General features: G+C 52.8%; 1 protein-coding gene across 1 annotated transcript; it reads left to right on the top strand.

Annotated features, from left to right (window-relative positions):
• Window positions 1–31: 31 nt before the first annotated feature.
• GNG12 (G protein subunit gamma 12) lies at window positions 32–17,251 on the top strand. Its single transcript, XM_048313337.1, has 4 exons — window positions 32–114; window positions 6,801–6,858; window positions 15,170–15,286; window positions 15,828–17,251. Exons 3-4 carry the CDS (start codon window positions 15,191–15,193, stop codon window positions 15,951–15,953), a joined length of 222 nt encoding a protein of 73 aa, XP_048169294.1. The 5' UTR covers window positions 32–114; window positions 6,801–6,858; window positions 15,170–15,190; the 3' UTR covers window positions 15,954–17,251.
• Window positions 17,252–17,419: the final 168 nt, after the last annotated feature.

The raw sequence follows: 17,419 nt of genomic DNA, 5'->3' as shown, positions 1-17,419 counted from the left end.
CTCCTGGCCACGCGGGGATGGGCGGGGCCAAGGGGAGCGGGCGTGGCTTGGCTCGGTGGGCGTGGCCTCAGCTCCCGCTCCGGTCGCCCGTGGAGACACCGGGAGCGGCGCTCGGTGAGTACCGGGATCCCGGGATCCCGGGACAGGGGGGGTTCCAGCCTGGAATACCAAGCTCCGGCTCCCGGGATAGCCCTCCCGGCACGGCGGAGGCAGCGGGAAAGCGGCAGCCCGGCTCGTTTTAGTTGCCGGGCCTGGCGGGGCGGGCCGGGCCCGTGTGGTGCTTGGGTGGTTTTGGAGTTGGTTTGGAGGTTTTTTTATGGTTTTTTTTTTTTCCCCCGATTTTTTTTGTTGTTGTTGTCCTGAGGAGGATTCCCGGCGGGAGGCAGCGCGCAGCTGTGATGTGGTTCAACAAGTGGCGTGTGGCAAGGGAGTGAGGCGAAATCTACTTAATTATGTAAAAAATAATCTTCTTCATTAGGTAAAAATCATTCTAAAACAGGCAGTTTTTTCTTCCTTTCCTTCTCCTTCCCACCTCCTTCCCTCCAGACCTTCCCCGTGGCACCGATGGATACCCAGAGCTGGCGGCTCCAACTACACGGGGGCAGCCCCAGCTTTCAGCTAAATCCTTTAAATTTTACCGATTTTAGTATTCCCAGCCATCAGGCCATGGGTTTTCCTTGGAATCGCGGAGCTCTGCTTGACGGAGGAAGCTTCCCACGTGCGGGGAGTTGTGGGATGAATGTGGGAAGGAGGTTAATTAGTGGGAAGCGTCATTATTCCAGGAGGTTTCGTGTTGATACTGAGATTACACACCCTGTTGCAGTAATAATTTGCTTAGAATCATGGAATTACAGAACATCCTGAGTTGGAAGGGACCCACGTGGATCATCGAGCCCAACTCCTTGAATTTTTGAGTTCTTTTACTAACTTTTAAATTGCAATTCTCTATTCCAAGCTTGGGGGTTGTTTTGGGATTGTGCTGTGCAGGGCCAGGAGCTGGACTAAATGATCCTTGTGGGTCCCTTCCAGCTCAAGATATTCCGTGATTTTATGATTTGATTCGTCTGGCACATCAAATGGAATTCCCAGCAATTTTCCAGGCGATTATCCGGTGTTTTTATTGGCCTAGAACCCACAGGATCAGGGACATGTTACTTGTGTGGGTTTTTCTGGGCTGTAAATTGGTTTAGAAATACAGTTCTGGGAGTAAAGGGCGAGTAATGGGCAGTGGCAGGATTTTGTGCTGCTCAGTGCCACTAAATGAGATTGAGGGATTAGTATGGAGTTAATGACTCCTCGATCCCGTATTTCATCCCGGCGTGGGATGCAATGCAGCATTTGGGATATCTCTAATCAAGGAGCAATAAACTCCAGAGAGGAACAATACATGGGGTCTGATGCTGAGGGTGAGCTCATTCCATAATCACCCAGCTGATGAAGGATTTTTGCTTGGAAAATGAAGCTCTCCTGTTATCCCTGGAGGAGTTTCCTGGGCTCCCAGGCAGCAGAACAACTGATCTCTCATCTCTTGCTGGTGTTAAATCAAATTATGGAGTTGTGCTGTAGGTTTCAGATATTTCTTTTATTTCAAATATGATGTTTCTTTGACAATATGATAACTTTTTAAGCACTGACAGTTCTTAAGTTTTTAGGTTCTGTTGCTAAAAAGACTCAGAATATTTGAGCCAGATTCATGTCAAGTTCTCTGTAGTGGGGCCTGGGATGACACAGTAAAATTAGGGAATCCCAAATGGTTTGGGTGGGAAGGAACCTCAAAGCCCCTCCAGTGCCACCCCTGCCATGGCAGGGACACCTCCCACTGTCCCAGGCTGCTCCCAGCCCCAATGTCCAGCCTGGCCTTGGGCACTGCCAGGGATCCAGGGGCAGCCCCAGCTGCTCTGGGCACCCTGTGCCAGGGCCTGCCCACCCTCCCTAATATCCAATCTATCCCTCCCCTCTGGCAGTGGGAAGCCATTCTCTGTGTCCTGTCCCTCCATCTGCCTGCTTAAAAAGTCCCTTTTCTGTGGCTCCGCCATCCCTGCAAACGTTGCTGAAATTCTGAGTGGAAGATGCTGAACACCACAGCTCTGCAGGGTGGGAATGTGCTCCTTCCCTGGACACAGCTTCCCAAATCCCAGTGTACCCCTCTCTGATTAGGCTCTGTTGTGAAAGCAAGTCCATATTGCTCCAGAAATCCATGGTGCAGCCCCATAAATCCTCACCCTCTGCCCTTTCCCTTTGTCCCCTTTGCCAGAGCAGAGATCACTGCAGGGGGCGGAGGGAATCATTTCCAAAGGTTTATAGTTATCGAGGGAAACACCACGGCAGCCTTGGCCGAGCCACGGAGCCGTATTCCAGGGAGGATTGAGTTGCTGCAGCTTCATCTGTGCTTACACAAACCATGGGAATGGGGGAAGGTTGCTGGGTCCTGTGTCCTGGCACAGAAATACCCCTGTGCACTGGCAGGAATTGGAGTGAAACTCCATTAATTGGGATGGAAGTCACCCAGATCTTGAAAGGCATTGTGGACTCACTGTTTCTTGGGAAATGGGAGCTGCAGATGTTTGGTGACTCGTGGGATTCCTGCACTGCTGGAATTGTGCAGTTATTTGATGAATTTTGCAATATTTCACAACTGGGGCTCGTTTTTCCGAACCTCATGTTCATCCTGCACTCAGTGTTGGGAGCTCTTGGGCCCACACCATTTCTGCTCTCAGGAATAACCCGAGGCGGAATTCGGAAGGGTGATAAAACACTGATGGCACGAGTAAAAAGTTTTCATTCCGTATTTTGCAAGGACTGATGAGAAAGAGCAGAGGCTGTGACAGAAGTCCTCAGGGTGACTGGGTTGTGGTGGGATTCTCAATGGGATTTTAGGGAGGTGGGTAGAAGCAGGAAGGTGGGGGGAGCAGTGGGATGCCCAGGGGAGGTGGGAGCATGTGGGGGTACATCCCTCCCCTGGAGAGACACGTGGCTCCAGGGGATCCGGCATTCCCATGGGATGTAGCACTCATTACTGTGGAGCTGCTGAAGCCCTTCCAGCCAGGTGTCCCTGGGGAGGAGAGGATCCACTCCTGGATCTTCTGGTGACACTCTCCTGCAGAGCTGCCTCCAGCTCTGGGGCCCCCAGGAGAGGAAGGACCTGGAGCTGTTGGAGGGAATCCAGAGGAAGCGCCAGGATGATCTGAGGGATGGAGCAGCTCTGCTGGGAGAAAAAGCTGGGAGAGCTGGGATTGTTCAGCCTGGAGAAGGGAAGGCTCCAGGGAGAGCTCAGAGCCCCTGGCAGGGCCTGAAGGGGCTCCAGGAGAGCTGGAGAGGGACTGGGGACAAGGCCTGGAGGGACAGGACCCAGGGAATGGCTTCCCAGTGCCAGAGGGCAGGGCTGGATGGGATCTTGGGCAGGAATTGTTCCCTGTGAGGGTGGGCAGGCCCTGGCACAGGGTGCCCAGAGCAGCTGGGGCTGCCCCTGGATCCCTGGCAGTGCCCAAGGCCAGGCTGGACAGTGGGGCTTGGAGCAGCCTGGGACAGTGGGAGGTGTCCCTGCCATGGCAGAGGAGCAGAACAACCAGTTGGGATTCTATGAAAGCTGAGGCCTGGGGTTCAGTGTACCCCAAATCCCAGCTCCCTGGTTCCTGGAGCCCCAGGCAGTGTGGCTGGGGGCGGATCACAGCTTTGGGATGTTCCTGGACACCAGCAGCTGAGTATTTTTAGTTGTGTTCCTTTGAATATTTGGTAAAACAGGCAATGTGTTTATATTCAGCTTCCTGTGTCCGTATCAACGTCTTGGCATGTGATGGAGTTCCAGAGGGAGGAGGGAAAGGGAAAAACTGTGATGTGAGGATTATTTGTGCTGCAGCAGCTGAGGACGGCGGGACGTGGCTGCTGGGATCAGCTCCTTGTTTAAACATTCGGCTCAGCTCAGGCAGGAAGCAGCCTTGCTCCCCCTTTGTTTACCCCCTTTGTCTTCCCATCCCTTCTCCCGTGTCTTTCCAAACCTGCTGTGCAGGGACAGGTGACTTTTTGGCACGCTTTGGTTTGGGATGTGTGATCCAAGCCTTCCTGCCCCCGCTCCGACGTGCAGCACAGCTCCGAGCCCTGGCTCTCTGCGTGGGCTGTGATCCTCCAGCGTGGCTCTCCGGAGTGTTTGGAGGTGGAAAAGCCCATCTTTGTCCTGCTGGAAAGGGAGCAGCCTGCACTCCCCTGCTGCCCTGATCCAGGCTGAGCTCAGCTGCTCTGTGCCATCGCCCCTCTGCTCTCCAGAACCCTTCCCTGTGCAGAGGCAGTGGGAGCACACAGGGGAGATTTTGTCTGATTCTCCCAGCTGAATGAGGGTTTTCCTTGTGCCAAAGCTCCCCCAGAGCACAAAACCAGGTGCTTTAAGCTGACAAGAGAAAATTGTCAGTTTTCCGGTTTCCAAGAGAATGCCAAGGGGATCCCCTGGGACCCAGCAGTGCCCTTGCTGCCTGAAGTAGGGAAACATCAGGGACTGGTGGCTATCATAGAAAAGGAGAAATGTGGCACGTTTGGAAGAGATATTAGGGATAAATTCCTCCCTGTGAGAGAGGTGAGGCCCTGGCACAGGGTGCCCAGAGCAGCTGTGGCTGTCCCTGGATCCCTGGCAGTGCCCAAGGCCAGGCTGGACACTGGGGCTTGGAGCAGCCTGGGACAGTGGGAGGTGTCCCTGCCTGTGGCAGGGGGGTTGGGATGAGGTGGGCTTTAAGCTCCCTCCCAACCCAAACCATTTGGGATTCTGTGGTTGCTGTGAATAATTTTGAGCAGATCCCAAATGACATTTTCAGCCCTGTTTGTAGCTTCAAGCCCCTTCCCAAAGTCAGGGTTTTTGGTCTAAGCTTGGAGCTGGGATAAGCAGGAAGTGTCACTGTTTTGGGAGAGGGACCACCCTTTTCCCAGCTGAATCTGCTTTATGTTGCTGTAAAACTTGCAGGGATTCCTCCTGCAAAGCAGGGATGCTCCAGCTGGAACTGGAACTCCCGCAGTGCAGGAGGACCTGGCTGGTGCTGCCAGCCTTGGCCAGAGGGACTGGGACCCATCCAGCTGTGGAATTTCCTCATCCCACGTGCCCTTCCCTAATTTATTCCTTCCCGAGCATGGCCTGGCCTCTGAGCAGAGGCTTTTAGAGGGGGTGCATTACACCGGCCTCAAACTATGCCAGCAATGCTGGGTTTGTGGGTTTTTATGCCTGGTTTGATAGGAGCTTTGATTAGGCAGGAATATCAGCGTGGCTGCGCGGTGGAAAGCGGCCCCGGGAGCTGGAATCGCTTCTCAGGCGCATGAAAGATGGGCTCGGACCGGCTGATCCCTGAAGGTCTCTCCCCACCCAAACCGTTCCGTGGGCTCCGTGCTTGTTTTGACTCTGTTCTCATCTCCCTCGGGATGCACAAGTCAATATTAAAATGTTTCTTATTTTTCCCTGGCGATTTCCAGGGGGTGTGAGCAGAGTGGGACCTTGCACTGATAAGCAGAGCAGCAGCTTTTCCATTCAAACTTCGATTTTGTGCAGCAGTCCCACGTCTGTGGAGCAGCTTACATGTCACAGTTATTTATTTTGGTTTCCTTGCTGGATGTGGACAGGACAAGCCTGGCACAGGGACAAGGACTGTAGCAAGGCAGACTGTCTTTAAGATAATTTATTTTCCTCCTCCACACAATGATTTGACCAGCACTTATTAAAAGTGTGATCCCATTTCCAGCACAGGAAGGGGCATGTGATTATAATGGGAATACTGCCCATGCTGCCCACCCCCTCTCTGCCTTGCTCAGGACCATCCCTTGGGAATTTTAGGTGGGTTTTGCCCTCCTGGTTCCCTGGGAAGGAGGGAGCTGGATGGCTGTGGCTTCTCCAGGCCCGTGGTCACTCCTCAGCCGGGCATGGAGCAGCTCCAGGGCTCGGTGCCAGAGTTGGAGGAGCAACTGGAGGTTGGATTCATTCCAAAGGGTGTCAGCGGCAATCCCGGATCCGGCCGTGCCCTGCTCAGCGAGGGATCTGTGCCCTGGCTGTGCCAGCTCAGGAAATGCCCGGTGCCTCTAATCCCAGTTCCACACTGGGGGTGTCTGCAGGGGTGGGAGCCTGCACTGAAAATTCCAGGAAAGGGTAACACAGGAATTGCCAGTCCCTGTTGGATTATTAGGTATCAGAACCTGACACATCTGTGTGCACACCCGTGTGTGACCTGCAGTGATTGAGCAGCCCTAGGGCTCCCGGCAGTAGCACAGCCAGGAGAATGAAAGAAAAGATGATTTTACTTGTAAATACAATGCCTGCTCCAGCTCTCACAGAATTCCCATCACCTGATGGCTTGTATCACCCTCCCAGGCTGGGAGAGCTGGGGGTGCTCACCTGGAGAGGAGAAGGCTCCAGGGAGAGCTCAGAGCCCCTTCCAGTGCCTAAAGGAGCTCCAGGAGAGGACTGGTATAATTCCAGGGTTTTTCTGGGTGTGTAAGGCCTCCATAGGGAATGTGAGCTCTCAGATTTGTTTAGGCACTGATTTAAACCCAGCTGTGAGAACACATCACTGGAGGCTGACAGCTCCGAGTCTCCAGGGACAAAGTAATCCTGGAATGGTTTGGGTTGGAATGGACCTCAAAGCCCATCCAGTGCCACCCCTGCCATGGGCAGGGACACCTCCCACTGTCCCAGGCTGCTCCAAGTTTGAGGTAGATTTTCCAGTCTCAAAATACTGTTTTGGTGATTAGCCTTAAACCACAAGTGCCAACCCCCCTCAGCTTTGGCTTTCTTGCACTGTGAAATCCTTATAATTTTTATTTTATTCTTGTTTCAGGATCATTGCACTGATAAAATCAAGGCAAGCTGGACAGGGAGCAAGTCTGCCTATGTAGGTGAGTTTCCAGTGCACTCTGGTTCCTTCCTTTCATGCGAAATACAAAGCAGCACGACAGGTCCCAAACCCTGGTGATTTAATTTTATTCTGGAGCAGAACGAATGTAAAGTCCTTGGCAGAATTGCTGACGCTTTTCACCTCATTTTTTTAACAGCCTGGCTGCTTTTGTGTTGAATTTAGGGGGCAGAAAAACCTGCTTTCCGCGTAGAATTTAAGCTTTTCCTTGTTTATTCCCCTGGTTAGGAAGGACCAGCCTGCAAATCTTCATCATTTCTGTCTTTGCTGTGTTAACTGTATTTTGTTTGACCATCAAAAAATGCAAATTATTCTATATCCCCCCCCCCATCCTTAAAAATAGGTGCTTTGATAAATTCCTGTAGCCAAGGAGGTGGTGAAATCCTTCCCACCTTCCCAGTTCTTTGAGCTGAGCCCTGTGGAGCTCTTCCCAGAGCATCTCCCGCCAGCGTCCTCGGCTTTATCTCTGGCAGACGACAGAATCTGCTGAAGGTCACATAACCTGGGGCCAGGCTGCATCCCGTGACTGCCAGGCTGGAGCTTTCAGCACAGCCCTCTCCTGCTTTGCAGGCTGATTTTGATCCAGCTGAAAGTCTCTTTGCAAATGTGTCTTTGCAGTTTTCCCCTCTTTCCCGGTGGGAATTAGCTGGGTAGTGCCCCGTGGGGAGGAGCAGGGACCTTCTGTGGAGAAACTGCCCTGCAGGTCGTTGCCTTTTCCAGTGGCTTCAGGCTGATGTCTTTAAATGCTCAGATGTTTTTCAAAGTAACCTTGATCTAAAAGTCACTTTTCATGGCTTTCATGCGTGCTAAAGATGTAAAAAGTTCAGTCAGAAGAAAAGCAGAGGAAAATAAAAGCAGGTTTTTCCAGTGCTCCTCTCCCAAAATGTACATTGGGTTTGACAGAATCCCACAGTGGAGGCTGGCTTTGAAAATCAAAGGGAGCTGCAACCCAGGTTTGATCAGCAGGATGGTGCTGGAATAACTTATGAAGTGGAGGTTATGAAGGAACACGGCCTTAATTAAACACCCAGAACGCCAAGTCCAATTGAAGATCTTGGGAGTTGTCTGTTTCCTTTCATTTCACATTATTAAGGGTTTTAATCCCCAATTAAGACACTGGCAGCATTATTTATAATTGGCAAGAAAAGATCTCCACTGTAGAATCTCTCAATGCTCTCAGGTGTAAATTCTCTGAAGAAGGAAACATCACAAATGGATGTTCTGTGCTTTAAGGGGCTTTTATTCTCTGTTTGCACTGACAGGCACCCTGTGCAAACCAGGTCTATCTGCATGGCCAGAATTCCCATTTCTCATCCAGGCCTGGCTACTGCCCCTCCTCCAGGAGGGGGGTGGGAGCAGAGTTTGGCCTTGCTGGACCTTTCCTGCTGGAAAATTTGGTTTGAAATCTGAAGTGCCTGAGCTCCCCCAGTCCTTCAGCTATGGTGCACCCCAGAGCATCCCCATCCTCCCCAAAACCACTGCAAGTCCTGCAGCTGCCGGATGTTCTAGCTTTCCTTTTCCACAGTGTCATCCTTGGGGGAGGATCTTGTTTTCTTTCACCAAACCCAAACTTTTTTGTGTATAAAGTATTTGTTCCACAACTGTAAATCTTGCCTGAGACCTGTTTAAAATTCCAATCCTGTTTAATAATCCAGCCCCTCTCACCTGCCAGGAACCAGGGAGCTGCTCTTCACTCTTTGGTTTGGGGTAGGTGTGGAAAAATCCTTCTCCTGGCCACTGGTTGCCTGTGATGGGAGCAGGGAGGTCATGGATGATCCCTGTTGCCATTTTTCCTGGGAAGTTTGCCCTGTGGCTGTTGTGTTCAGTCTGGAAGGTGCAGGAGTGGCTCCGGGTGCTCCTGGAAATCTCTGGAGCATCTCATCACTTGTGTCTCTGCTCGTTGTGTGGGGAATAAGGACCATGGAATTCCAGAATGGTTGGGATGGGAGGGACCTTAAAGCCCATCCCATTCCACCCCCTGCCATGGGCAGGGACACCTTCCACTATCCCAGGCCGCTCCATCCTGGTCTTGGACCCTTCCAGGGATGGGACAAAAGCACCATAAGAGGAGAAACGACCCAAAAGCAGCTCTAATCCCTGTTTTATTTCCCCCTCAGTTCTGTTTGCTCGCTGAGGGCAGGACCCCGGTGTTTTCCTGCTGCCCAGGTTCATTTTCCATTCTCTTTGGCAACGCAGCAGAAGGAAAAGATTCCAGCTCCGGTGCTTCCACTGGGTGTCAGCACGGCCCCACACTGGGCCAGCAGAGCCCTCACAGCCGCCCTGGGCTTTCCCTTGGGCTGCTCCCACCGCTGGAAAAACCAGGCTGGCTGCATGTCCGGAGCAGGGAGCTGGCTGGGGAGCAGCTCTGCCAGGCCGGGATGGGGCTGGGAAGAAGGGGGTGTTTGGCTGGAATCTCCTTCCTTCTCCGAGCAGGACAACCGGTTGGAGCAGGAGCAGCGTGGGACGTGCCTGCCTCGTTCCAGTGCTCCCTAATTAGGGTGGCAGCTGGGACAGTGGGTCCCTGCTGCTGCAGGAGCAGCGTGGGGAGCTGGGCAGTGTTTGCTTTGGAGGTGTGGATGCAAACAGCAGCGTTCCCAGAGGTGCTGCGGGGACACGCGGGCTCTGGGGACAGCTCAGGGCTGCTCCCCCTCCACGCCGGCCCTTTCACTCCTTTTCCACTCTCAGTAAGCATCCAGGCTTCCCAGGTGCTTTCCAAAATCCTTGGGCCTGCCAGGGCAAGGCACCTCCTTCAGCCCCTGACTGTCAGCGCTGAGGGAGAAGCAGCACCCGAGGGCCATTCGGGTTTCAGGTGGGCAGAGGCCTCCCTTGGGTGCTCCTTTCCCCCGCCTGCTGCTGCTGTCAGGGACCCCGTGCCTGTCCCACCTTGTGCCAGGTGCTGCTGTGCTCCGGGCTGTGCAGGATCCGGGGGGACACGTCAGCTCTCGCTGGGACTCCAAATCCTCTGCAGCACTCTGGCTGAAAATAGAGCCAGGCACACTGAGATTCCTCCAACAGATTCTGCCACTGGAGGCCTAAAAATTCAAAAAATCAAAACCAGGGAATATCACAGACTTTTTGATGTTTGTGTGGAATTGTTTTATCTGTTGCTGTAGCTGGTTGTGCTCCAATGCGCCCTTGGAACTGAGTTGTTTATTCCTGCCCCCACCTTGAATGCCAGCAGTGGCCTCTTGGCTTGGACTCGGAGCATTTTCAGGTTCTGCAAGTCATGACAAACCTGCTCCCGAGCTCCCAAGGGTGCCCTGTAGGAAAACCAACCTCCAGCATTCAAGTCCCGACCAGCCACCGGCCCTCGCGCTCCCACAGAGTTCCTGGGAAAGCAGCACGTGCAGAGCAGCCTCAGGATCCATGGAAACCTCACCTCATGTCCTGCTCTGCACCTGGGAGTGGGGCATGCAGCTCTGGCATCAGCTCCTGCTTGTGCCATGCCTCCAGGGGTCATCGTGGCCCTTCTTCCCTGCTCTCCATGAGGCCTGACCTCAGCTTGGTGCCAGTCCATGCAGCCCCTCTTCCTCTTCCTCTTCCTCCTCCCAACCACCTTCCAGCCCCACAAATCCCTGCATTTGCAGAAGCAAAATGTTATTCTTTTTATTCCTGTGAGCTCTAGGGAATGTGAGTCGCTAAGAGGAGGCAGCTGGATTTGGGGTTTGCTGGTGTGTTATTCCCAAATTGTTTGCAGGGTCCCAGCTGAAGGCAGCGGGATGAGGGGATGCCAGGGAGGAGGGAGTGAAATGGTTTTGCAGGCAGGGCTGTGAAGCAGCAGCCAGAGCCTGTGTTAGTGGTGGTGACAAACCAGATCCAGCATCAAACTCTCCCAGCAAACACCAGGGAAGTTGCAGGACTGGGAATGGTGTCATTTGGAAACCTGCAGCGTTTGTGGTGGAACCACTGAAATCCTTAACCCGAGCTCAGGGCCGGGAATGAGCTGGGAGCAGCAGCTCCGAACTTGTCCAGCTGCTTGCTTCCCTCTTTTCCCCCTTTTCCTGTGTTTTTAAGAAAAGTGGGATAATTCCCATGGTGGTGTTTGTTTCTGGTTTATCAGGCAGCAGCATCCAAACATTTCCAAGCCGGAGCTGCTCCCAGCAGAGATTCCCTGCAGCAGCAGCAGTGACTCCCTGGGGTGTTCCCTCCATCCCATGGGAGTGCAGGGTGTGCAGGGCACCCAGACCAGGGGTGCTGCTGCAGGGCCTCCCTCCCAGTGGGAACAGGGAATGTTGGGAACACCCCGTGGCTTTCTTTTCCTGCCATTTCCCTGGCGAGTTTGGAGCCTGCCCAGTGCAGAGGCCTTTCCACCTCTCTGCTCCGTGTCCTCCACAGCAGGGCTCCAGTGGCTCTGGAAAGGGAGAAGCCTTTGAAACTGGCATTTGCAGATTAGCTGTAACTTAGATCCCTGCTGCCAGCCCTGCAAAAGCAGGGGCTGGAAAAGCAGGGGCTGACGGGGTGTTACACTTGTAGCTGCTGCTGTTGTCACTGGTGTTGGTTTGTGTTTTGTCCAACCTGCTCTGTCGATCTAAGTTTCGAGTTATTCACCTCAAAGTCTGCTTTTATTTCAAAAGAAACAATTACAGAACACGTTTTTTCCCCTTTGAGCCTTTGTCCCGCTGCCAGCCAGGCTTTGCTGCTCCGGTAGGAGCTGGCTCTGTATAACTGGAGCAAACTGGGAGCTGTTTTCCAGGCAGAGCTGCTGGGATTTCCAGCAGATTCCCAGCCCTGCTTTAGCAGTGCTGATTTAATTACCTTTCACTCAGCAGGTGCTTCACGAGTCCTGGATCTAAAAGAGTAAATAAGATAGTCCAGAGTTTAATTATCCCGCTGGAGCTGGAGTCTGGCACCCAGCCCAGGCAGATCTGGGGATCTGCTGCATGGCAACCTCATTACCTAAAGCCTGAGGAAAGAAATAGGGCAAGGCCTGGAAAAATAGGGCTTTTCTGTGGAAGAGGGGCATCTCCACCTGTTTGCAGGTGTTTCAAGAAAGAAAAAAATGCATGTGCGTGGCTGCAGGAAGTGCACTGGAAGTTTCCTGTGTTCTTCTCTTTCCCTGGCAAAGTGCAGCTGGGGAGCATCCTCCTCTGCAGGCCTCAGTTTTCCACGGGTAAATTAGAAATTCTTCCCTGGGAGGGTGGGCAGGCCCTGGCACAGGGTGCCCAGAGCAGCTGGGGCTGCCCCTGGATCCCTGGAAGTGTCCAAGGCCAGGGTGGAGCAGCCTGGGACAGTGGGAGGTGTCCCTGCCCATGGCAGGGGTGGTGGCCAGGGGAGGCTGTCCTGGGACTGATCCTTTTGTCTCGTTTTAGGCTCTGAGTCAGACCCAAGTGAGAGTTGCAGCCGTGCCTGCAGCTGCTCTGGGGTTTGGGAATCTCTCTCACCACCACCCTGGGTCCTGCAAGCCCCTGCTGAGCTTTGTCACCCCCAGGGGACCGAGGTTGTCACCGCGTGTTCCTACAGGGAACCCCCTCCTGCTTGGAACAGCGTGAGGTCACAGCAGAAAATCCCGGAGTGGGTTGGGCTGGAAAGGACCTTGAAGCCCATCCAGTGCCACCCCTGCCATGGGCAGGGACACCTCCCACTGTCCCAGGTTGCTCCAAGCCCTGTCCAACCTGGATTGGATCAGCAACCTTGTTTTGTCTGAGGAGGTGAATGGAAAAACTTGTTGGAAACTGATTTAGGGAACAAGGAGTTGTGACTGTGACTGCTGGGACACGAGAGATCCCAGTGGGAAAGTACTGAGATGAGGGAGGCTCTCAGGGCCCCTTTTGGCTCCGGGCTGCCTGCTGAGCACGAGGGATCATTTCCTAGAAATCAGAGCAGTGCCCTCTCCGACCGAGTGGTCGTTTCTTCAGGGAGCAACTTCATTCTCCTGGGAAATTCTCCTACCCCAGAAAACCCTGCCCAGGGCTCTGAACCCCCAAGTTCTGCAGAATTCTGACACCTCCAGTTTCAATCTGGGGAGTTTTGTGAAGTCCAGGGTGCCCTGTGAGCAATCCGTGGTTGCAGCAGCTCGGACGTGTTGCCAGGAACTGGGACGGGAAACAGATTTATTGGGAGCTGACCTAGTTGTTGTAAATCTCCCTGTAGAAGAGATCCAGTAATCTTAGGAGGGCTATTAAAGCTCGTGTTTGTTTGGAGATGGGCAAATGCAGCAATTTAATTTTCAAATCTTATGGTTTGGGTTGTTTTGGTTGGGTTTTTTTTCCCCCAGACATCTCATTTATTAACAAGCTAAGCAGCTGGGAAAACGAGCACTGGAACTTTCCTAAGGAGGTCATCCATGTAGGGTGGGAAGGGATCCAGAGAATCAAACAGCTCCAGTGGCAAAAGGGGGGTTGGGGCTGGGGGAGGGAAGGCTGAGCATGGCCTTTCCGCAGTTAAATGAGGGGATAATGGTTTATCTTTTAATTTTGCAACTTTTCTAACCTTAAAAAAAAAAAAAGTACTAAAATTACAGGAATCAGCAACTCCTGAAGTGTCCTCTCAGAGCTGCATCCATGACTTGATAAAAATAAATTGCTTTGCATTGGGTTTTTCACACTGCAGGTTTTGAATATTGTGAGGGAAAACTGCAGGGACTGGGCTGGGAGTGTGGGCTCAGTTTGTGGTGGATCTGTGCTCTTGTGTCCATGTGGAACAGCTCCTTGTTATTCCAGAAGTGAGGGGTTTGGAGCTCCCACAGGTTGGAGCACTACTGAACCCAACAGCTGCATTTATCAGCTCTGGCAGTGCCTGTCGGAGTTTCCTGCTTGGAAGACTCATTTTCGATCTGAAGGGGCTCCAGGAGAGCTGCAGAGGGACTGGGGACAAGGCCTGGAGGGACAGGACCCAGGGAATGGCTTCCCACTGCCAGAGGGCAGGGCTGGATGGGAGATTGGGAAGGAATTCCTGGCTGGGAAGGTGGGGAGGCCCTGGAATAGAATTCCCAGAGCAGCTGGGGCTGCCCCTGGATCCCTGGCAGTGCCCAAGGCCAGGCTGGACATTGGGGCTGGGAGCATCCATCACCCTGCATGGATCTGCAGGAGGATGCTCTTTAATATTCCCTATAGGAAATCAGTTTTCAGTGACACCAAAGATGAGGAATGAATGTCCCTCCTCCTGTGCCTGGGCAGGCGTTTGCTGCCGCTTGGGAATTGCCCTGCCCGAAGCTTTTCCAAAGAATGTCCCCTCAAAACAGGGACTTGGAGCAGGATAATGGTGCTCCCAGCTTGCTGGGCTGGCACGAGCATCAGCTGGAACACAGCCCTGCTGCCCAGGCTGGGTGAGAGAAACCTGAATCCTGCAGGAGCTGCTCAGGCAGAGCTCGGAAAGGTCACGGAGCTGCCTTGGGCTCGAGTCACTGAAGTGCCATGAGGGATTCCAGCACTCGTCCTCCTGGAGCTGTGCAAAGCAAGCAGAGTCCTGCTGGAGGCTGGGATCCAGGACAGGGACATGGGCAGGGCTGGGCTAAACTCTTTGGACTCCCAGAGACCTGAATAATTTGGAATCCCAGACTGGTTTGGTTGGGAAAGACCTTAAAGCCCCTCCCATCCCACCCTCTGCCATGGCAGGGACACCTCCCACTTATCCCAGGTGGCTCCAAGCCCCAATGTCCAACCTGGCCTGGGACACTTAGGACTAAGCCTGCCTGGGTGGAGAACCAGCCAGGGATGCTGGGATCAGCCTGTGCCGTGGATATTTCTCCCCAGAAAGGTTTTCCAGCCCTGGCACAGCTGCTCAGGGCAGGGGTGGAGTCCCTGTCCCTGGAGGGGTTTAAATGCCCTGTGGATGTGGCACTGGGGGACGTGGTCAGGGGTGGCCTTGGCAGTGCTGGGGAAATGATTGGACTTGATGAGCTCAGAGAGCTTCTCCAGCCCCAATATTCTGTGTTTCCATCGTGGCTCACTCCTTCCCATCACTCTGCTGGGCTCAGGACCTTGTTTCTTTCCTTGCTCCAGCTCCCAGGGAAGTTGTGGCCTCCCAGCACACTCTGGGATCTGCTGGAATCCCAGGGAAAGCTGCAGATGGGGGCGATCAAGTGGCCCAAGCTGTGCTAGGATCACTGCTGGACCAGCCATGCCTGTGCCATCCTGCTCTGCCACAGGCTCAGAAACCTGCACAGCAGCTCCATGCTTTTCTCTGGAGTGTGCTTTACTTCCAGAGTTGATTTTTAGCTGACTGGTCCTGGTTGGATAGTACAGTAATGATTTTAAAATGTACTTTTTGCAGCGTGTAGTGGATGCCTCTGTGTAGAAGCACTTCAGGGTGCTGTGCTGCCTTCTGGAATAATAACCCCCTGTCTTTCCAAGCAGAACTTCCCTGCTCCACTGAAAATGTCTGGCAAAACAGCCACCACGACCAACAACATCGCTCAGGCCCGCAGGACTTTGCAGCAGCTCAGGATAGAAGCCTCCATAGAGAGGATAAAGGTGAGAGCCCAGCCTCCTTCCCCCTCCTTTTCCTTGTTTTTCCCCTCCCAGCTGTCGGATGATGGGATAACAGAGTGTGTGTGTGTGTGTTTTGTGTTTGAGCACCCACAGCTCAGCCTTTCCCCCCTCAAAGCCTGACACCAACATCTCAGCTCAACAAACCCAAATAAGTCCACTTCCTGTGGCCCACTGTCCCACCCAACCCTGCCCTCTGGCAGTGGGAAGCCGTTCCCCGCTGTCCTGTCACTCCAGGAGAGATGAGAAATTCCTCTGGAATTGTTTTGAAGCCCCTCCTGTTTGTTTTCAGGTTTCTGTAGGAGCCAGGTGGAGCCTTTGCCTGGTGTCACAACCAACCCCAAAGAGCACCGGGCTCCCTCCTGTCCTTCATTCCCTGCGGATCAAACCAGCAGAAAGGGCCCTGGAGAACATTTCCATCTCCCAGCACTCTCCCATCCCACTTGGTTCCCTCACAGCTCTCAGCCTTTTGATCCCATTTCCATGGAAAACCCCATTTTATGCTGACTTTTCCCATCTCCTGCAGGTGTCCAAAGCCTCGGCAGACCTCATGCTGTACTGTGAGGAGCACGCCAAGAAGGACCCGTTGCTCATGGGAATTCCAGCTTCTGAGAACCCTTTCAAGGACAAGAAAACCTGCATTTTGTTATAGGAGAGGGGCAGCTCCTCCTGCCCAGCCCCTGCCAGCCCAGCTGGGCCTGGCCAAGCACCACCACTCCCCCAGGTACCTGCACCCCACGGCCACTCCCTGACCCTGTACAGACCATTCCCTGAGCTTCCCAAGGCATTCCTGCTGATCCCTGTCTCTGTTAGGAGGTTTCTGACTGAATCCCTGTCTTTCCTGGCCAAGGGAATGGGGTCCAGGGTCTCTGCACAGGGGGTCCTGGGGGCATTTGCCAACTCCAACAAGACCAAAGTTGCCTGAGCTTTGCTGAGGGAGCAAAGTTGTAGAGACCTGATGGAATCACTGGGTTTACATTTTTTAAAATTATAGATTTTGGGGTGGGGGGGAGGGGGGCTAGTGCCTGTGCTGGCAGCACCTGTTTGTGCACAGACACGTTCAAAGTGCATTTTCTAGCAAAAACTACCTTGAAAAATGATTGTAGCAGCTGCTGGGGAACTCCAGGGAGCTGTGCCTCAGCCTTCCTCCTGCTGGCCTCTCTTCCCAGGGCTTTCAAAGGACAGAGTTTGGAATCAGAGATGCTTTCCCTGCTTTCCAAAAGTTGAAAAAGCAGAATTTCCAGCTTGGATTCTGCTGCATTTTCTTCTCGAATTAAAAACCTGTGTTAGGATAAAACACACCCTCAAAGAAATGGAAAAAGAATGGGAGGTTGGAAGTGCCCTGGCAGAGCTGGAGGAACGCTGCCCTCGCTCCCAATCCCAGCTGGGTTCTGTGCAGGGAGTCAGAACTTGACTCATTTTTATAAAGAAATACATTTTTAAACGGGAAAAATGCCAAATTATCTCCAGCTTGTGGTTATGCATTTCTAATTGCAGGGCCTTTCCATCTAGCATATATTTTATATATACATAGAATAAAAAAGTCTTTCTCTGTGTGTGTGTGTAGATATATAAACTTTATATATTAACAGCAAATTTGGAAGGGTTTAAAAATAATCCTGACTTCAGCTGGCTGCAAATGTCCTTCTGTGCAGGCAGCTGAAGTTGTGATGTGCCATAACCCTGCATTTCTGGGAGGATATTTGCAGAATTTATGAACCACGTGTCATTTACGTTGCATATTTGTCATTTCTATATGAAATCATAGACCCACTTTTGATATAGATTAAGAAATTCAACTTTGTTTAACAAATCTCTTTGGCAGAGCTCCAAAGTCAGCCTGGCACGAGAAACCTGCTGCTCACCCTGTGCTTGCGTGCAAATTATTTTTGTAATCAGAGTATTTTTCTAGTGGCAGTCGAAAAAACCAACAATGTAGCTCTGCACTAATTCCTTTTCACTGTGTTTGTGTCTATTTGTCCCACACCTGGTTAGAGTTAATGAGCTCTGTTAATTACTCACTGTGGGGCTGCAGGGCTGGAGGTGCTGGGAGAAGTCCAGAGGTGCCCAGAGGTGCCCAGCTCCGGGTGGGGTGTGGGGAGGGAAGGAACCTCGTGC

Source organism: Corvus hawaiiensis, chromosome 9 (genome assembly GCF_020740725.1).
Source record: "Corvus hawaiiensis isolate bCorHaw1 chromosome 9, bCorHaw1.pri.cur, whole genome shotgun sequence".
Classification (NCBI taxonomy): domain Eukaryota; kingdom Metazoa; phylum Chordata; class Aves; order Passeriformes; family Corvidae; genus Corvus; species Corvus hawaiiensis.
The sequence above is the reverse complement of the archived record's forward strand: the minus strand, read 5'-3'. Positions and strand labels throughout refer to the sequence as shown.

Coding starts and splice junctions, on each gene's coding strand:
- GNG12 (XM_048313337.1), top strand. CDS start 15,191: ATGTCTGGCAAAACAGCCACCACGACCAACAACATCGCTCAGGCCCGC. Junction 15,287..15,827: donor CCTCCATAGAGAGGATAAAG/GTGAGAGCCCAG, acceptor CATCTCCTGCAG/GTGTCCAAAGCCTCGGCAGA.